General features: G+C 44.7%; 1 protein-coding gene across 2 annotated transcripts in view; it reads left to right on the forward strand.

The window, feature by feature from the left end:
• Nucleotides 1-21,599, forward strand: part of DHDDS (dehydrodolichyl diphosphate synthase subunit) — a 28,987-nt gene that overhangs the window by 1,864 nt on the left and 5,524 nt on the right. For both annotated transcript variants that reach the window (XM_040465886.1, XM_040465894.1), the window contains exons 3-8: nucleotides 546-662; nucleotides 3,701-3,843; nucleotides 7,472-7,588; nucleotides 8,506-8,607; nucleotides 14,980-15,094; nucleotides 17,076-17,183. In XM_040465886.1, coding sequence (XP_040321820.1) covers nucleotides 546-662; nucleotides 3,701-3,843; nucleotides 7,472-7,588; nucleotides 8,506-8,607; nucleotides 14,980-15,094; nucleotides 17,076-17,183 — 702 coding nt within the window. The remainder of the gene's footprint in view (nucleotides 1-545; nucleotides 663-3,700; nucleotides 3,844-7,471; nucleotides 7,589-8,505; nucleotides 8,608-14,979; nucleotides 15,095-17,075; nucleotides 17,184-21,599) is intronic.

Consider the following 21,599-nt stretch of genomic DNA (forward strand, 5'->3'; position numbering starts at 1 on the left):
CGGGCCCCCATTCCTGTGTGGCAGCGATTGGATCGAGTGGATTCCTCTTTTCTGTGGAGGATACCCTTGCACTGGACCACAGCCATCAATATCGTTCCTGTGCCTGCCAGGTGGAGACACGAAACCAAAGTGGTGGTCAGGAGCATGTGGTTAAAAATGAGTTCTAAAAGCATACAGACCTCAATGTGAATTCCCACTTTGCCTTTTCTTAGCTGTGTGACTTGTGGAAGTCACTTGACCTCTCTGAGACTTTTTTTTCCCACCTGTGAAATGAAGACACTGCTATTTACTTTATAGGTTTATATGAAAAAAAAAAAAAAAAAACTTAGATGAAGTATAAAAAGCCTAGCATAGTACTTGGCGTATAGTAAGTGCTCCATATAAATAAATACATACATAAGTAAAAGTGCTTAATACCCATTTATTGAGCCAAAGCACAGAATACCCAGTTCCCTTCCTCAGGGGGCTTTTATCATAGAACTCAAGCCTATCAGCTTGGGATTTCGTGGCTCTCTGTGCCGATCATTTGTCTTCTCACTTCCCAGGCAGGCCCAGTGCCCAAACACGTTGCCTTTATAATGGATGGAAACCGTCGCTACGCCAAGAAGTGCCAAGTAGAGCGGCAGGAAGGCCACTCACAGGGCTTCAACAAGCTGGCTGAGGTGAGTGTAGGTGGCAGGGAACGGTCTATGGAGAACTGGACTGTAGCTAGAAAATCAGGTGCTGAGTTTGCTGTGGTTTGAGAGTATTTTTTTTATAGCTCTTTATCACTTGCTTGCTTGTTATGGGTCTCATATCAACATTAACAGAAATCAAATTGCAGAGTGAATCATCACAAAATATTAGAAACAAGAACAAAATTGACTTCCCTTACACCTTAGTGTATCAATAGTTTATAGTTTTCTGGGCCTCATCCCAGTCCTTGTAATATGTTCTAACATGACTTAACATTTATAAAAATGACATCCATGGGGCACCTGGGTGGCGCAGTCGGTTAAGCGACCGACTTCAGTCAGGTCACGATCTCGCGGTCCGTGAGTTCGAGCCCCGTGTCGGGCTCTGGGCTGATGGCTCAGAGCCTGGAGCCTGTTTCTGATTCTGTGTCTCCCTCTCTCTCTGCCCCTCCCCCGTTCATGCTCTGTCTCTCTCTGTCCCAAAAATAAATAAACGTTGAAAAAAAAAATTAAAAAAAAAAAAAAAGACACCTTGTTTTACACGAGATTTTGGCAAGTCCTTTTCTAGGTGTATATACATAGGTTTTCTACCTATATGTTTTAATGCCTGTGGAATATTTTATCATAAGGATCTGACATAACTTGTTTAGCTGCTCTACTATTACCAGACATTATAACAGTTCATTTTTTTTAATATATATATTTTTAAGCTTATTTGTTTTGACAGAGAGAGGAGAGAGAGAGAATCCCAAACAGGCTCCACGCTGTCAGCACAGAGCCCGATGCGGGGCTCGAACTCACGAACCGTGAGATCATGACTTGAGCTAAAACCAAGAGTCAGATGCTTAACTGACAGAGCCACCCAGGCGCCCCTTAAACAGTTCAATTTTAGAATAAATTTTTTGAAGTGACATTTCTGGAACAAAGGTAGGGTGACTATACCTATCCTGATTTGCCTGAGGCCTTTTAGTGCTTACACTGGGAAAAGTGCCAGACAGCCCGAGTCATCACTCTAAGCAAAGGTCATGGGCATTTTACAGTTATGTTTGTTTTTTGTTTTTTGTTTTTGAGCAAGCACAGCAGGAGAAGGGTAGAGAGAGAGGGAGAGAGGATCCTAAGTGGGCTCTGTGCTGACAGCAGCAAGCCCGATGTGGAGCTTGAACTCATGAACCGTGAGATCATGACCTGGACGGAAGTCGGTCGCTCAACCGACTGAGCCACGCACGTGCCCCGTTTTACAGTTTTAATACCTGTTGTAAATTGGAAAACGTTAAATTTAACAAGAAGAATGGAATATTGTCTGTTGTTGTGAAGCTGACTTTAAGAAGAATGGAAATATGGTCTGGACAGACCTCAGCTTCCCAGCACAAGAACATGGCCTGATGCCAGAGCATTGATATTTTTGCCTTGAGTGAGTGGCTGTGGGGCTCCCTAACACGCTGAGGTGGTCTTCTGGTTTGTTGACCCCAGCTTCTCTTTTGTGACTAAGTAAGAGGCAGATTTGCCTAGCGCCGAGGAGCTTACGGTCTGGAGTCGCTCAGAACTCATTGTAACCCTTGCTCTGCCACTTCCGGGCGCTGCGGCCTGCAGCAGGTTACACAGCTTCCCTTTGCCTCAGTTTCTTCGTCAGTAAAATGAGAACAGCAATAATCTCTACCTCCAGAGATGATGCGAGGAATAAACAAAATGGCACAGTGAAAAGCATGTAGCACAGGACTTAGCATAAAGGAAGCGCTCAAAAAGTTGAAGTTGTGATTATTAACAGCTATATTGACTCCAGTCAGTGGTAGGTTCTGATCCAGATGTGCCAGCCGAAGGGTGGCTTCCCTGTAAGGTGTGTAGAGCCTGAGCCTGTTCCAGTGTGAAGCTCTCACAGGTAATTTTCCCAAGGTGGCAACGAATTTCATGTATGTGTGTTAAGGGATTAGAAAGGCAGCTCTTCTGCTTTGTTTCTTCAAGTTCAGTTCTGATTGAATGTCTGTGTCCCCTGTGGAGACAGGCTCCCTGTCTCAACATTGCCGTTCTCAGCTCTAGTCCGCTCTCTGCCCTTAGTGACTCTGAATTAGAGCAGCCCCAGGGGCCCGGCTTTACATAGGAGTTTCACTTCTCTTTTCACTGAAGTATAATTTCATCCGGTGAAATGCACAGAATGGGGGGGGGGGTGTGGTTGACAGTTGCATTTACCTGTCTAATCTGTACCCCTGTCAAGACAGAACATTTCCACCTCTCCAGAAAGTTCCCTTGTGCCCCTCCCTTCCCAGTCAAACCCTGTCCCACTTCCTTTTCCCCTCTTCAGGCAACCACTGTTCTGATTTCTGTCACTAGAGTTGAGGTCTTGCTGTTCTAGAACTTCACAGAACGGACTCGTATAGTAGAGCTGTGCCTTCTGACACATTTCATCTACTGTCTGAGCCTCAGGTTTTCTCATCTATAAAGTAAGCATGAAAACAGTAATGACATTCTCAAGGGGCTGTTGGGAGAATCGAATGAAATAATGAATGCGAAAACCCTTTGCAGACTTCACTGCTACACGGCTGTGCACTTGATGCCTGTATTCTTAGAACTCCTCAGCCTCTCAGTCTAATGGAATAATGAAGTTGTGCTGAGAATAATAAAACCTTGTGTTTTTTATTGGTCTTCAGCCACCTTGCAAGGGATGGACTGTCCTCCTGTTTTACAGATAAGGAGACTGAGGCCCACAGAGGTTAAATGATTTGCCTACAGTCACATAGCAAGCGCATGGTGGAGTCTGAGACTAGAACCTAGAACTCTCTCAGTGAAGAGTTCTTTCCAGTAAACCAACAAGACCAGCACAGCACTCCTCACTAAGTTCACATTTTTCATATTCTCAAGTGGTGGCTTTCTACTTACTTTGGTTTGCTATTCTGACAGAAACACTGGTGTTGTCCTAGCTTTACCTGGTTTGGGGAGAAGAGTCTGCCTCTCAACCTCCAACACTGAGTCGGGGCGGAGGCATCTCTTATTTCCCTTCCTTGTATCCTAGCTCCTTGCCTTCTCCCTCTCAGACTCTGCGCTGGTGTTTGAACCTGGGCATCCTAGAGGTGACGGTCTACGCGTTCAGCATTGAGAACTTCAAACGCTCCAAGAGTGAGGTAGACGGGTTAATGGATCTGGCCCGGCAGAAGTTCAGCCGCTTGATGGAAGAACAGTAAGATGCCATGGGATGGGGGAGTGTGTTCCTACACCACCTCCAGCCCCACACTGACCCTCAAAGCTCTTACCTGAGGCTTATTTAGGGACCTCTAAACCCTTTTAATGTTAGTCAGGTCTCTCTCTCTCTCTCTCTTTTTTTTTTATATTCATTTATTTTATTTTGAGAGAGAAAGAGTGTGTAGAGGAGAGGCAGAGAGAGAGAGAGAGAGAGACAGAGAGAGAGAATCTCAAACACCTTCATGCTGTCAATGCAGAGCCTGATGTGGGGCTCGATCTCACAAACTACAAGATCAAGACCTAAGCTGAAACAAAGAGTCAGACGCTTAACTGACTGAGCCACCCAGGCACCCCAGTCAGGTCTCTTTGATGGCAAGCTAGTTTTTCTCCACCACCACCACCACCCCCCTTTTTAAAGGGGGCATTTAATTATCTGAGGATATAGAGGTATTTCACAGAATACAAGGATGAGTATAGCCAGCCTCAGGCAAAACTGAAACCAGGAATTGAAATCCATTAGATAGCGCCTCTTCCTTCTCTCTGCATTCCACCTTTCTCTGCTTCAAGACAGCAGCCCAGAATGAACTAAAGCCCTTAATTAATAGCCCACTTGCATCAGATTTCTACCCCATGACCGATAAATCGTGATCAGGGAGTAGCATGAGAGAAACATTGAAAAAGTCCTTTTCTGCCACGTAGTCATCCCTGAAAAGTTACTCTATTGCTCTGCATGTTCTCTTGGAAGGGACAGATGATGTCTAAGAGGCCTTTACGGGGAAGAGTCAGTACGATTCTTAGCTGTCATGAAGTTTAAGCTTACGTAGGGAGCAATGCCAGACAGGGGCAGAGAAGAAGTTTGATGGAGATTATCTGCTTGAAAGCGTGGAAGCCTTTCCAGCCAGGACTGTCCCAGAGTCTTCATAACAGCCCTTTTCTGCCCAGCTCCTCCCATACCGAGACCAGGGAGAGAATAGAGAGAATAGAGAGCCTAGAAGACCAGTGGAGCTGGGCCTAGAACAGTTTTGTCATCTCTGTCCCTGTCTGGGTCTGGTAGTGGGAGGGTGGCCAGGCTTCTCTGTCCATATTGGATAATGAGACTCAGCCAGAGACATTGCTTCCTGGTCCCCAGCAGAGCCCGTGTGGCTCAGAGTTCCCACCCAAGGGGCTGGGGGTGGTTCAGATTCTTCTGTTATTCACACTAATTTCACCTTTAAAAAAATTTTTTTTTAAGTTTATTCATTTTTGAGGGGGGAGAGAACAGAGCGCGAGCAGGGGAGGGGCAGAGAGAAAGGGAGACACAGAATCCAAAGCAGACTCCAGGCTCTGAGCTGTCAGTACAGAGCCTGGTGTAGGGCTCGATCTCATGGATTGTGAGATCATGACCTGAGCCGAAGTTGGACGCGTAACCTACTGAGCCACACGGAATTAGGTGTCCCTAATTTCACCTTTTTAAAGTGCTTATACTACGTGCCAGGTCCTGAGCCTAACATGTATTCTCATTTCATATTCACATTATCCTGTGAGACAAATATTATCATCCCAATTGTAGCGAGGAGGAAAGTAAAACCCAGAGAAGCTCAGGTTTGCCTGCTGGGTCACACAGCTATTGGATAGGCGGAGCCAAGACAGACAAGATCTTTCCAACTCCAGAGCTGAGCTGTGGTCTACTACGCTGACGTCCGAAACACAGGAAGTAATCTTACAGTTCCTGAAAGATCAAAATACACGGAGGTAAAGGAGTTACTGAGATCGCTGTCTTCATTCAGCAGTAGAGGAAACAGTCTTAGGTTCTAAAGTCCTGGACAGAACAAGAAGAAATTTTAACAGTGGCTTTCCAACAATGTGCCCCAGAACCTCAGAGTTCTGAGCAGTGGGTATACAAAGAAGCCAGAGGGAATAGGGCACAGGGTGCCGGTTGGCATTTTACTTGTCGTATATATTGGGCTTCTGAGTAATTCTTATTATGAAGAAAGAGCTTTTAGCGAAAAGAAGGTTGGGAAAACCACTGACCTAATTCAGTTTCATCAGTTGGGAAACAACCCTAGAATGAACAGAAGTGAAAGACTTGCCCATGGTCACACAGCAACCTCATGGCAGAACCGGGTTGGGAATCCAGATCTCCTGGCTCCTTGCCAGGGCTTTTGCCTCTCCTTCCCTATAGATGTCACTCAAGTCACCTGTCTGTGTCTGAGAACGAGCACTTTCACATACTTTATCTTACTCAACACAAGCCAGTGTGGAGAGTATGGCAGGGATGGTTATCACCGCCCCCCCCAGTTCAAGGGGTAGGGGAAACTGAGGTTCAGAGAGGCTAATTGGTTATACAAGGTCCGCTTGTAAGTGCTGGCTCTAGGCCTGAATCTATCTGTTTTCATTCTGGTTTTGCTTTGATCTGAGTATACATTTGTCTACCGTGGCCGCTTCAGTGGATTCTCAAAAATAGGTGGTTAGATCTTGCTTCACCCTCGAAGAAAAGTGATGAGGGTTATAGAGTGGATAAGCTGTTAAGGTGTGGCCTTGCACTCTGGATCAGGGTTCTCCAGGACATGCCTGATACCCCACCTTACAGTATACTTCTTGCTATTAAGTTCCCATTTTCCAAACGCTAGTCATTGAGTTTCTCCATAGCATCCCCAGGTGAGGGAAGCTGGTTGGGTAACTGAATTCATGCTCACTGTGCAGAGTTTGGGAATTACGGTATGGAGGCAGTGAAATGCCATGATGAAGAGGACAGGCCCTGGAACCAGACTCCCTAGGTTCAAATTCAGCTTTCCACCCACCAGCTGTCTGGGGTTGAGCAAATAACCTAACCTCCCTGTGCCTCAGTTTCCTCATCAATAAAAGGGGAATGATAGTGGTCTCTGCCTCAAAGGTTGATGTAAGGGTGGGATGTGTTGATGCGTGTGAAGCACTTAGACCAACATCTGGCACTTCGTAAACATAAACTTAATGTTAGATGTTGCTGTTATTAACGTATTTCACCAGAAGGTACAGAAGTAATGAATAATACAGCTCCTCCCCTTGAGTTTATTCTCCTGTCAAAATGGGACTAAGTACATAAAATGCAACTTGCCCACAAGGACACATGAAGCAGTGTAATGTGTGGTAAAGAAGTTGGGTTCGGGTTCCCAAATCAGACAGACCTGGGTTTCTTTTCCAATTATTTTTTTTAAGTTTATTTATATTTGTTTTGAGAGAGAGGGGCTGGGGGGAGAGAGAGACTCCCAAGCAGGCTCCGCACTGTCAGCGCAGAGCCCGACACGGGGCTCAGATTCGCAAAATGGGAGATTATGACCTGAGCCGAAATGGAGTCAGACGCTTAACCGACTGAGCCACCTGGGCACCCCAGACGGACTCCGTTCTTTCTGATACCGCGCTTGATGGCCGTTTGACCTTGGGCGGTCTCTGACTATAGTGCCTGAGCCTCAGTTTCCTGCTGGAGAATGGGGAATGTGCTGAACTCCTGTCAGAGTCATGGAGGGGATGCAGTGAAATACTGCACAGAATACTGCATAGAACAGTGCTTGACACACACAGGAAAGCACTTAGAAACCGGGAGGTGAGTGTCGTCAGTTTTCCAGCTCCACAGGCTCTCTGTTCCAACCCCGCCTCCTTTTCCTGACCAGGGAGAAACTGCAGAAGCATGGGGTATGCATCCGGGTCCTGGGCGATCTGCATTTGTTGCCCTTGGATCTCCAGGAGCTGATTGCACAGGCGGTACAGGCCACCAAGAACTACAACAAGTAAGTGTTCAGATTTCCCCTGAGGGACCTGTATCAATCTTGGACTCCCTGCTAGCTTTAAGGAGACGTGCTGGGTCTTTCTGGGTGTGCATTTGGTACAAGAGGCAAAGAGGGGTTTGAGATGCTTAGAGACTTCCTGCATCTGCTGCACAGCCCAGAGATGGTCCTTAATACCATGTTAAATGTGCACATACTTACAGTTTTTCATTCTCTTCCTTCATGTGTCTATCCCCCCGCAAGATATACATATACATGTATGTTTACATATGCACATGTACATAATAATAATTACTATTTTACTTGTCAGAGGACAGGGTGGAAATGAGGGCTATAGGGTGGATGAGCTGTGGATATGGCCTTGAGCTCTGGATCAGGGTTCTTGAGGACCAGCCCGGACTTGCCAGGACCTGATACCCCACCTTTGTCTACACTGTATCTCTGTCTCTGAAGACAGATCCTTGAAGAAATTTTTTTCCTGTTCCACTCCTTTAACCCATGAATAGGCTGATATTGGGAGGTCACGCAGGTGCAGAGGCGAAGAGAGTTCAATAATCCAGACTTCATTATGTGTGCCTTTGGATTATAATATGTGTTTGGCAGTGGATTAGTTTGCATGAGATTTGCCTCGTATTCTACTTTGCTTGTGCTAATATCACAGTAGATTACATCCTCTGAAAGCTGGTTGGCAGTAGGAGGGAGGCTCGTATGTGTCATTTGGTGTTCACCTTGTTACAAAACTAATGACATGGTCATTCTAAGAAAACTTGGAAAACACAATTCATCATCTCACCTTTCAGTGATAGCCATGATTGCCATTTGGTATTTTTTGCTCTTGTGGGGAAGCAGTGCCCTGCAAGCAGTGACTCCAGTCCTTAGTCCCTGTCCTCTGCTAAATTATTCTCATCTTCCTTTCTCAGGTGTTTCCTCAATGTCTGCTTTGCATACACGTCCCGTCATGAGATCAGTAATGCTGTGAGAGAGATGGCCTGGGGAGTGGAACAAGGCCTGCTGGACCCCAGGTACCCTTAGTTGTTTAGCGTGGTAACTGGTAGGGAAACCAGGCGTGTACTTCCCGCACCATGTACTTGGGCCAGGAGTCAAATCGGGGATACATGTGGACAGATTTGGGGCATGATTCCCCTGCCCCCCTGCCCCCCCCCCCATAGAGTTTAGGATTGGCTTGTTATAGCCCACTTCAGAATTTCTGTGTTCACCAAACACTAAGAAGCCCCAGAAAAATGGTATAATGGATAGCACGTCCGAGACATTCACTAAAAAATGATGTTCTTACACCTGAAGCTAATATAACAGTGTGTTAACTGTACTGGAATTAAAAAAAAAAAAAAAAAATAGGCCTCCATGGGGCGCCTGGCTGGCTGACTTCGTAGAGCATGAGACTCTTGATCTCAGGGTCGTGAGTTCAAGCCCCACATGGGTGTAGATATTACTTAAAAATAAAATCTTTAGAAAAAAAAAAAAAGAAGAAGAAGAAAAAGATGTCCTCCTGGCCCTTTGGCAGTGTTTTTCCTAGAATGATTTTTCAGGAACACAGCTTGTTGGGGGGTATAGTCCTTAGGTCTCTTCATATTACAGTTTCACGCAAGACTCAGGTATTTTTCGAAAAGAAAATTGTTCCTCATAAATAACATGTGAGATCTTAATTTCTAGAGCTGGAAGTCATCTAGCCACTTGGTCCCTCTCATGTTATTATTAGTGTAACCTTTGGTAATAATATTAATAAACTGATAAGAGCAAGAATAAAATAACAGCAGAAAGAACCCAGGCAGTGTGTAATGTGCTGTATTTCATTCAGTCATTAATCCCCTGTGTGAGAGCTTTGAGTGTTTGACTCCATTTTATAGATGAGAAAACTGAGCCGAGCATTAGAGTGACCTTCCCCCAGGCTAGTCTGCCGGTCAGCGCCAGAGGTGACTCCTTTCTAATGCTGTCTGATTCCAGAGTTCTTGTCCTTTACCTCTAGCATCTGGGATCTTGGGACCCAGGAATTTTTTGGATTCCCTTCTTGGGAATAATTTGATTTACCTGGGAAACTTAATTAAAAATCAAAAAGTTGCTCAGGGAGAATAGAATTAGAAGAAAAGGAGATAGGGTTTTTGTGGGGGCTTTTTGGTGTTTTTCTGTTTCTTGGTTTTTTTTTTAAATGTTTGTTTGCTTGTTTTGAGCAAGAGCGAGAGAAAGAGAATGAATGTGTGCAAGAGAGCAGGGAAGGGGCAGAGAGAGAGGGAGAGAGAGAATCCCAAGCAGGATCTGCACTGTCAGCACAGAGCCCGACTCAGGGCTTGATCTCATGAACCCATGAGATCATGACTTGAGCAAAAATCAAGTCAGACACTTAATAGACTGAGCCACCCAGGTGCCCCATAAGGAGACAGATTTTAACATTATTCTATAAATCCTTTTTCTTTCCAACAGCTGGGTGGTCTTTCTGTGCCACATAGTTCATTCATTCAATCAGTCATTTATTCACTCAACAAACATTTTAAAAGTGCCACATAAAGGCCGAGCACATTGTTGCACAGAGGGAGTACAGTGGTAAGAATAAAAATACATATTTCCTGTTCTCAAGGAGCTCTGGTAAAGGAAACAGACAATAATCTATTTTGCACATTCATATACAATTATAATGTGATAAATGCTATGGGCATTGGCGTATAGTACAAAAAGAATTTATAGCAAGAGGAATAGACCTGGTAGGAAAGGCTTTGCCAAGGAAATAAGTCACGAAAGAAGGAAGGAAAAGCAGTAACTGGGGACAGAAGAGGTAATGTGAGGAGTTTGTCAGTTGCAGAAAGGCTGTTAGAATAATTCGGGTATAGATTACCCAGAATGGAACTGGGGGTGGGGGGGGGGGGTGGAGGAGGAAGAGGAGGAGGAGGAAGAGGTCGAATCGACTGCATGAAGTGTTATAGATAAAATCGAGAGGCCTTAATGGACCGGGTCTGGGGAAAGGATGTGTTATGAGTGACTGCAGGGTTTTTGACTTCTGGAACAGTGCAGAGTGGTGCCCTTCCTGTGCCACAGACCCCTGAGGGCAGATCCAGTATGAGGAGGAAGGTCAGGAGTGTGATTTGGGATATATGGTAGATGTAGAACATAGCTCTCAGATCGACAGTTGTGAGGAGGGATGGGGACTGGACATATCAGTGTGGAGGTCATCTGTGAGCAGTTGGTAACCGAAGCAAAGAGGGCATGAGTACATTGAGGAGAGTCTAGAGTGAGAAGGAGAGAGGGCTGAGAATGCAGTTTCGAGAAACTCTAAGCTCTGCCGTCTGGGTAGAGGAAAATGAGCCTTGAGGAGAAAAGAAGATGAGCCGCCAGAAAGGCAGGAAGAAAACCAGGCAGTCAGTATTACAGAGAAGCCAAGAGAAGAGGGAATTGGTTGGTGCAGGTTGGGAGGGTGGGAGCATTGGTGGGAGCAACAGGGTCGAATCCTACAGGATTCCTACAGGTCAATTAGGTCGTGGATTGAAAATGACTGTTGGGGGGGAAAAAATGAAAATGCTGGTTAAGTTGGCAGAGGGCAGGCAGGAAGATGAGATCTGTAAGAAGAAGGATGTGTGAGTAGATGCACGTGCATTGTAATTTTCTAATTCTTGACTTGTGGGGTGATTTCAAAGTTGTTCACAGTATTATTGTGTTGTATAGTGAATGTTTCATTTAAAGAGACAAATGTTGGGGCACCTGGGTGTCTCAGTCAGTTAAGCATCCGACTCTTGGTTTTGGCTCAGGTCGTGATCTCATAGTTCGTGAGTTCAAACCCCACTTTGGACTTTGTGCTGACAGCGCAGAGCCTGCTTGGGATTTTCTCTCTCTTTCTCTCTCTTCCCCTCCCCTGCTCGCTTGCATAGTGTCTCTCTCTCTCTCTCTCTCTCTCAAAATAATAAACTTAAAAAATAAATAAAGAGACAAACGTTTACGCTGCAAAGAAAGAATGCTATTTAGCAAGTAGATTTGTATGTGTTCATGCCCCGAACTAGAGCCTGATCTTGCCTCCTAGTTCAGTGTATTGATACTCAGAACACATTGCTATAATCGCTGACCTTTATCTTCTTCTTCTTGCTCCGTAAGTTTTCCCGTATTTGTTTTCTTTGCCCTGCATGGCTTAGTAACTTACCTACATGGGATTAGTCAAGCAGACATGGCATGGGCTGGGCAGGGTCACCAGGGTAAGGAGGCTACAACCTTAGAAAGCTTGGTGTTCTACTCACACTGGGCCGATCAGAGCCCCGGTACACACATACTTTTATAAAGGGCATACATGTTCAGAGATTTGCAAACTACTGGATATATAAAGGTGAAAATTTAGATCTTCCAGGATCCCACCCCAATGTTCCTGGCAATACTTTGATTGTAAATATGTCTTTCTAGCTCTTCCTGTATGCTTAAGTATTTGTGTGTGAATTTAATCAACGGAGTTGATTTTTCCCATCAAACTGTGACAATGTCTACTACTTGTGAGGGGTTCTGGGGTGTTTGCAGGTACGTCATAAAAAAAAAAAAGTTATTTTTAGTCTCTACTTTTAAAAATTTGTTTGATTTAAGTTTATTTACTTATTATTGAGAGAGACAGGAAGCGCACAAGCTGAGGAGGGGCAGAGAGAGAGGAAGACCCAGAATCCAAAGCAGGCTCCAGGCTCTGAGCTGTCAGCACAGGGCCTGACACGGGGCTCGAACTCCCCAGCTGTGAGATCATGACCTGAGCTGAAGTCAGAGGCTTAACTGACAGAGCCACCCAGGCGCCCGTCAAAAACTTTTTTAGCCTATAAGCTCCTCACATTCCAAAAACCAGCATGTATTTATTTCTGAGATCTGTTTTCAGTGATTCATTCATTCATTTATTCAAACACATGGAGTCTCTGTCCCAAGAGGGTCCTATGCTAGAAGAGCAAGAATACAGAGATGATGAGTGTGTCAAGGGGCTTGCCCTCAAGCAGCTCCACAGTGTGGTTCGTGTATACAAATGAGTAATCCACGGTGCTGTGTACCACAGTAATGGATGCACAAAAGTAGTGATCAGCTATGGTTGGAGGTTAAGCCAGAGTCATCTTTTTAAAACACAAATCTAGTAATGACATAAGTATTTATAACCAAAGAAATCACACTGAACACTTTGCAACCCGAATCATGCTTTGTTCACTTGATGTTGTAATATGAGCCCTTTTCCATGCCTGTTTGTTTTTTTAATGTTTATTTTTGAGAGAGAGGGATAGAGCATGAGCGGGGGAGGGGCAGAGGGAGAGGGAGACACAGAATCCCAAGAGGCTCCAGGCTCTGAGCTGTCAGCACAGAACTCGACGCGGGGCTTGAACCTACAAGCCATGAGATCATGACCTGAGCCTAAGCTGGTCACTTAACTGACTAAGCCACCCAGGCGCCCCACGTGCCTCATGTTTTCAATAATTTTTCAAGTTGTTTTTAATGGCCGCAGAATATATCTTGCTTTAATTTACTTAATCATTCTAGTTGTTGGTTATGTAGGATGTTTTTAATTTCTCCTTATTACAAATAAGGCTCCAACGAAATCTATAAACTTAACTCTTGTCAGCATTTTAGATGGCTTCTTCAGATTTGGGTCTGGATGTGTCCATTTCGCCTTATTCTTGTCAAGCTTTTTTTTTTTTTTTTTTAATGTGAACTGCTCTAATTTTATAGGTGAAAGTTGGTATTTTACTTTATTTAATAGAGATGACTTCTCGGGGAACCTGGCTAGCTCAGTCAGTTGAGCATGTGACTCGGGGTCGTGGGCTTGAGCCCCACATTGAGTCTAGAGATCACTTTTTAAAAAAATGTATTTCATTTCATTTGACCCTTAAAACAACCTATAAGTAGGTAGGACAGATTTGCCCATTTCAAAGATAAGGGAGTCGAGAAATTACATGGATTATACAGCGTCTCAAATTTCTTAATTAGAGGATTAAGACCATGCTGCTAAGACAGGACTATCAGATTATCAGGGAAATCTGAATTAGAGCCCTTCGTTTTGCAAGTCATAAGTGAGTATCTTTTCCTATATGATGTTACCAAAAAAAAAAAAAGCTCCCTCTGATTTGCAGCACTCTCTCTGAGAGATGAAATGACTTACCCAAAGGCACACTGCTGGTAGGTGTAGAGTTTTGTTTTACATACTCCTCCCAGATCTCTCTTTTTCACCCTGCTCCTGGAAGAATCTTCCCACTAAGAATTTTTACTTGCTAGACCCTTCCCAAGATACAAGTCTTACCACTTAGAGATTCCAAATTCTGCCTCTTGGTGCTTGGCAAGGACCAGTAAACAGTGTTCTTGGACCCAGCAGACACCAGCCTTGCAAATACCCTCTTTCCATAGTGGCGGTCCCCATTCTGTCTCCATTCCATCACCTTTCTAAATGTCTGTCTGCTTGAGAAAGTAGCTCTTAACAAACACAGGAGGGGTGGGCGTATTGCTGTTCTTTTAAACCCTAAGTAGTGTGGATTTTTTGCAGTGTTTCAGGGCCCATATGACTTAAAAGTTTTAAAAGATGTTCTTTATAATAAATTCCAACAATAACAAAAGTACATAAAGATAGTCTTTCCTTCTTATCCAACCTTCCAGAAGTGATCACTATTAATAATATGGTGTGTGTCTTTCTAAACTTTTTCTTTGTAGATACGTAGATTCATATATGTGAGTATTTGAGTGTGTGCATATGTTTTCTGCATTGTGTATTTTCTGAGGCTTGCTTTTTTCAACGTTAGATCTGAGACATCTTTCCCAATCAGTGCATTTAGATTCATACTTATTAAAAATAGTTGTGTTAGTATTGCATCAAATTGCAGGATCAGATATGTGCATTTTATTTTATTTTTTTTTATAAATTTTTTTTTTTAAACGTTTATTTACTTTTGAGACAGAGAGAGACAGAGCATGAACGGGGGAGGGGCAGAGAGAGAGGGAGACACAGAGTCGGAAGCAGGCTCCAGGCTCCGAGCTGTCAGCCCAGAGCCCGACGCGGGGCTCGAACTCACGGACCGCGAGATCGTGACCTGAGCTGAAGTCGGACGCTTAACCGAATGAGCCACCCAGGCGCCCCTATGTGCATTTTAAAAAACAAGACGTTTTAAGTGAAGGACGTAGTCTCATAGGTGCATCCGATTTTAGGCCTGTAGTGAAATAACCTTGAGCAAGTTATTTATTTTTTCTTAGCCTCAGTTTCCCTATCTATAAAATGAAGATAGAAATACGTTGTGTAGTTGTGAGGATTCAAATCATGCATTCATTTGGATGTTAGGGTCCTTCTGCTTGTATTGGCTAATGGTGTTCTATAAACTGGGAAGCCTTTAGTATGAGTTCACCACGAGAATAATCCAGAAAGAGATGTGTGCTTATCTTTGTCTCTTCCTCACTCACCTTAGTGATATTTCTGAGTCTCTGCTTGATAAGTGCCTCTATACCAACCACTCCCCTCACCCTGACATCTTGATCCGGACTTCTGGGGAAGTGAGGCTCAGCGACTTCTTGCTCTGGCAGGTAAGTCGTTTGCAACCACCTTTGTGTTTATGTCAGCCTGAAAGCCATGACTGTGCCCACAGGGCGGATTAAGTGGGGCTCATCCCCACCCCAAGCTGTGCTAATACCAGAGAACCGGGGTTGTGGGGTTGGGGGAATCTGGAGAAGTGTATCCAGACTGTGCCTGGGAACATTTGCTGTCCCTTCCTCATCTGTCCCTGGCTTTGCCAGCCTGGGTGGTTCTTGCTGTCTAAAGTGCCTAGAGGAAAATCAAGGCTATCCAGCTGTGGTGCAGACCTCACTTGTGCCCCTGTTCAAAGCACTGGACTTCTGCCCTGTCCCTGAGCATAAGCTGCTGCCCTGGCAATCTAGCAGTTACTTCAGCGCCTCTGAGCTGGAACCTTGCGTTGGGTTCGAGCAGTTACTCATCTGTCTCCTTCAGACTAATGTCCGCGTCTATGCAAGCACAGTCCACAAGGAATATAAACTCTATGCAGACTCTTTCTTAGGGGCCTGCTGTTGCCTCTCAGCTCCATTACCCCAGTGTAAGTGGTCCCCCTAAAGCTCACAGCCGAATCAGTTTGCGTTTGCTAGAAAATCCCCGTCATCTGTTAACTTGGCCCCTAAGTGGCACATGACTGTAGGAAGTCCTTGTTCAAGGAGAGGTCGGAGGGACTCCACCTAGAAGCAAGTTCCAGAAATTTTAATGGACTATAGTCTTAAATGATTTAGCTACTGAAGATACTTTAAGCCTTTGGCTATATTGAAAGAAAGCATGTGCAGCTTACGTTTCTGTGGTCTACTCTGCTGGTCAGATCATGTCTGGAAAGTTTACTTCTGGGCACTGAGTTTTAAAAGACTGCATTGGTAAACTGGAGGATTTAACAGAGCCTGTCAACCTGGATGCCAAGGAATCTGGAACTCATGTCATATATAAGGAATGAGTGAAGGATAGTGGTCTGAAAAAGGGAGGCATGGTGACAGTTTATTCCCTCGGAAAAAAATAGAGTTCCTCCTTTGTGCTGGGAATATGGCAATGGCCACGTCAGAAATAATCCCTGCTGTCTTCAAATTTATAGTTGGCAAAGGCAAACTGAACAAGTCATTACAACCTTGAGGACAAATAACAGGCAGCTGTAATCTAGCCTTCAAATATTTGAAGGAATGTCGCTTTGAAGAAGAAACAAACTTGTTCCAGAGAAAAGACCGGAGACCTTGGTAGAAGTTCCAAGGAAGGTGACATTGGTTTTGCATAACAAGCTGTCTGACAACTCAAGTTGTCCCTCTTGAGGCACTGAATTCCTCACTACTGAGGGGATCAAGCAGTGGCTGTCAAGATGTTCCAAAAGGGATTCGTATATCAGTGATTATTATTAAAGTTCACCCAGCTCTGTAGTCTGTTTTACGTACATGATCTCGTTTAAGTTTCACAGTACTATAAAAACCAGGTATTCTTATTACCCAGTCTTACAGTCAAGGAGACTGAGGCCCAGAGAGGTTAAGTAACTTGCCTCAGGTCAAATGGATGGTAAATGCTGGAGCTAGGATCCAAAGCCGGGCAGTCTGGCCCCAGAGCCCATGATCTTAACCACTGTGCCCTGCTCTGCTACTTAAAAATAACAACAGCAGCTACCATTTGTTCGTTGCTGACTTTTATCAGACAACATGTCTCCCAGATGACCTCTAAGGGCCAAGAGCCAATAACATAATCCAGATGTTATTTCATCGTCCTAAAATTGGCTCTTAGAAAAATCCTGGTGGGAATGTTGATCTAGTCTTGCTTTAGTTCTGCCTCGCCGCGGGCAGGTGCCTCAGATGACCCCTCCCCAGAAGTGAGGTAAATTGGGGCTGGCAGCGGAGGCAGCGGCAGCTCAAGGTACCTTTGTCAGCTCATCTCCGGGCTCCTGGGTCATGCTCAGCCCGCTCCTTTGGAAGCCTGACCCAGAGGGTGTTCCAGCAACCTGCTACTAAACTATACTGTCTTCCTTCCCCTGCTTACCAGACCTCCCACTCCTGCTTGGTGTTCCAACCCGTTCTGTGGCCGGAATACACATTTTGGAACCTCTGTGAGGCCCTCCTGCAGTACCAGATGAACCATAGCATGCTCCAGGTAAGAGCTCAGGGCTGGTCTGACTGGATGTGAGAGAAGAAAAGGTTAGCATTGATTGACCACCTACTACTTACACAAGGCACTTGCTACTAAGCATGTTAGTGATGATAGTAGCTACAACGTATTTACTGTGGTCAGGCACTGTGAACATTTTATAGGTACCATCTCGTTGAATGCCCCCAAGATCCCAATGACGTAGGTATTATCAGCCCCACTCGTGCAAGTGAATACATCGAAATTATTTTGTTAAGGACACATAACCAATAAGAGACGGAACTGGGGTTCAACTTACACATCTTTAGTCTCTTTGCCACAGAAACCCAGGAAAGGCTTCTCGGTGAGCTTGTCCGTTATTCCCGGACGGTATTAAGCTAATCAAAGATTGTAGAAGTGGGAGTATGCGAGATTCAAGCCTCTTCCAGAAGGGATTAAGGACAAGATAGCACTGTCTTTCTATTATACAAAATTGTGTTCTGCCAAGAGTTGAAGTTCAGCTTTGATCACCAGATCTTGAAACAGGTTTTGTTCGGAGGCAGAGTCGCCGGCATCTGATGAGCGTTCTTAATAATCATAATGGGAGTGTGTGTGATGATGGCAGCTAACTTTGAGGGTCTCCTGAGGCACTTCCTTGTTTTCGCGGAAGTTTTCTCATTGAACCCTTCCAGCAATCCCACAGGTTTGGTGTCTTCATTTTCCAAGTATGGAAAGAGAGGGGCAGAGTAACTGTCTCCAGGCCACAGATTTTGGAACCCTTAGCTGGTGCTGGTGCTTGAGTCTAGAGAGATAATGGCCAGGAGGAAACAATGATGTTAAGTTAAGGCTTCTTAATCCTCTTGGAGAATCTGATGAAAACCGTAGACCATCTCCCTAGAAAAGTTGCATAGATCACACCCAACATGTGGCATTTTGCGTAGGATCCTACCTATCACTGAAACACTTAGTTCACATAACCCCTAGAACCTGTCCGTGAATCCCAAGTCCAGAATTCCTGGAATAAGTCCATCAAATCATGAAGCTTTGGTCATATGCTTCGTCAGTTTTCTCAGAATATGAGGAATTGAAAGAGGAAGTTCTGTTGAAGTAAAGGGAAAAACAACAGTCTCAATTATCCACCCTCAGTGGGGAAGGAGTATCAGAATTTTCTACATGACCAAAGCTCCTTTAAGAACCAAAACTTTTGTCTATCCTTTTTGTTTTGCTCTATCCTTTTTTGATGGGAAACTTTCTGAAATGTGTCTTGTACATAATCCTTGACACCTATATACCAGGCCCTTGCTAACGATGATGATGATTAGAATAATCACATTCTAGTGATGCTAATAATGATAATGGCAACTGCCGTCTTGAAGCACTTCCTTGGACAGCGATGCCCTTGAAGGGGGGACTGTTTGCCCAAGCTAGATGGTCCCCAAATACTTGGCTTTGGGATTTCTTGTATGCTTTTGTACATCTTCCATCTCCTTTTTTTTTTTTACCAGTCAAGAGGCTAATTTTGGCAGCATCCCACCTTCTCTTCCTAGTTACTGATTTAAATCAGCTATAGGCAAGGAAACCAGTCAGTCAAGCTTATTAGAAATATGTCTATGAAGTAAGAGTAAACGGTCTCTGAAGCCCAGAGAATTCTTGGTGCCTGAGCTTTTGTGTATGGGTATTCTTATCTCTGGTTTGGCTGTTCAGAAGCCTTTTATAGTAATTTTGGGTTTCTGAGATGCTTTCCCACATGGCTGTCAGAGGACTCAATTTCATTCATTGCATTCTTCTCTAGTGCCTAGTATAAGTCCGGTACTAGAGAGTCCCTACCTTCGTGGAGCTTATAATCTTACTTGAGGAAGATAATAACCTAGTCAACAAATATGTAAGATTATTTCAGATTGTGATAAAGCCACAAAGAAAGTAGAGTGGTGTGCTAGTAATGAAGAAAGCAAGAGATACTGAATGGAGCAGCCAAGGAAGTCCTTTCTGAGGAGGTGGTTTTTATGCCATGATATAAAAGACGAGAAGTAGCCAAACGTGTGAAAACCTGGGGGTAAGGAATTATTCTCTGCAAAAGGAACAGCAGTGCGAGGATACGGAGGTTATCAAGTTTGGGTCACGGAAGAACAGACAGGCCAGCATGCGTGAGAGAGAAGGGTGTGGGGCAGGCTGGGAGGGAGTCAGGCCTCTGGTTATATAGAGCCTGTGGGCAGTGGCACCACATCTGAAGAATTTCGATCAAAGGACTGACAGGATCTGATTTACATTTTGCAAAAATCACTCAGGATTTTCAGGGAGGCAGGAGTCAAGGACCAAGCTCCTACAGTAGTCCAGGTGAGAGAATGTGCTTCAAGGCAGAGGGTGGGGGTGGGGGAGGGCTGAGTGGACCGAGATGGGGAAAAAGAAATGTGAAAACAGAAACAAATGAAAGTAACTCTAAGTCAATAATAGAACCCATAGAGAAAATAATAGAAGTTACATAACCCAAACATAGTTCTCTACCGTACATCTTTAGGGGGATGTATTCTAAGGATAGTACAAACCAAAAGGAAATTTAAAACATTATTTAAGAGGTTTTTGTTAGTGATCATGTTGATGATGTAAGTCTGAAACTCTTACGTATCCTGGAGGATAAAACAAATGAGTACAAATATTAATGTTACCAGGAACCAAAACATTTAGGCTTTGGCCTGGGCAGCTGGGGGGGACAGTTCTGCTGTTTTCTGGGGTGAGGGGGGACATGTTCGAGGACGACTATTAAGAGTTCTGTCATATACCTGTGAATCATAACCGCAGACATTTATTGAGTTCTTACCACGTCAGGCATCCTTGACATAGATTCTATGTAGTGCAAGAAGGTAAGATACTAACGTTACTGGTACAGTTTTTAAAGTGAGGAAACCAAAGTTCTAGCAGAGGTACTGACTGTCCTGACTCTTTTTTTTTTTTATTTTTTTTCAACGTTTATTTATTTTTGGGACAGAGAGAGACAGAGCATGAACGGGGGAGGGGCAGAGAGAGAGGGAGACACAGAATCGGAAACAGGCTCCAGGCTCCGAGCCATCAGCCCAGAGCCTGACGCGGGGCTCGAACTCACGGACCGTGAGATCGTGACCTGGCTGAAGTCGGACGCTTAACCGACTGCGCCACCCAGGCGCCCCTGTCCTGACTCTTTAGCAGCCCCTTTGGGGATCCTGGCCAGGCTTTCTCTACCCAGGAGTCCTCAGAGCTCTGTTCCTAGAAATCTTAGCACCTCAGCAGAAGCTGAGGGTAGATTCCAAACTAACAACATCCTCGCCAGTCTGGCCTCAGACCAGGTTGCTGATCTTACAGTGTCTCCCTTCTGTGTACCCTGTATTGTATGACCAAACTGGATTCTTCTTCCCGGTTCCTTGTTCAGTTTCCGCCTCCATGTCTGTGCTCCCGTCCCATCTCCCAAATTCCCACTGTTAAAATCTGAGCCGCCGTAGCTCTAAGCCCAGCATGGTGTGTCTTTCTTCCTGCAGGAAGCCAGGGCAGAGGGCAGGAAAGTGGCTTCTAGACCTAGAGCAGCTCACTGGGATGAGCGTACCTGGTGCGTGTTAAGGGACGCAGGGACTCAGCTACAAGTTGTTTGGGGCCAGACCTTGGTATCTGAGGGGACCTTGGCAGTCTCCAGGTGATCACCCATCGGCCCTAGAGAATGGGGGCTGGCAGAAGGAAAAATCTTGATTCAGATGCAGGACAGGGAAAACATCAGCAGGGGAGGGGGGCTGGCAGTGCAGAGCCTCTGATCCTCAGTTACAAGCTGCATGGTTGGAAGGTCCATAAGGGGTCACTGAAGTGTTTGTTTCACCTAGTCTGTAAGAATGGTGTTGCAGAAGATACATGTTCCCACTAAACTTCCTTTTTTTTGTTTTAAGTTTATTCATTTTTGAAAGGGGGGAGGGGCAGAGGGAGAAGGAAGCACAGAATCTGAAGCAGGCTCCAGGCTCTGAGCTGTCAGCACAGAGCCCAATATGGGGCTTGAACCCACGAACCACAAGATCATGACCTGAGCCAAAGTTGGATGCTTAACCAACTGAGCCACCCAGGCATCCCTTCCACTGAACTTCCTTTGGTGCATTTGTCAGAGATTAAACACAAGGCTGAATCAGTCAACTATTTTATTTCTATTTCTATTTTATTTTATTTTATTTTATTTTATTTTATTTTATTTTATTTACTCAGGTAGTCACTATCTTCTTCTTAGGAAAAGTTAAAAGCTTGAACTATCGTCTCAGGCATTCCTGTCTTTGAATCATGGCGCTGCCTACTAGTTCTGTGACTGACTGTCACCCTTCAGAGTATCATTTTCCTCCTCTGTAAAACGAGAGGAGTAATGTTAATAATAATACCTGCCTCACTGGTTTGTGATAGGGTTCAGTAAGCTAATACACCTAAAGTACTGAGAGCAGAGCTGGA

Source organism: Herpailurus yagouaroundi, unplaced genomic scaffold (genome assembly GCF_014898765.1).
Source record: "Herpailurus yagouaroundi ecotype Mexico unplaced genomic scaffold, PumYag 77, whole genome shotgun sequence".
In the NCBI taxonomy this organism is placed as follows: domain Eukaryota; kingdom Metazoa; phylum Chordata; class Mammalia; order Carnivora; family Felidae; genus Herpailurus; species Herpailurus yagouaroundi.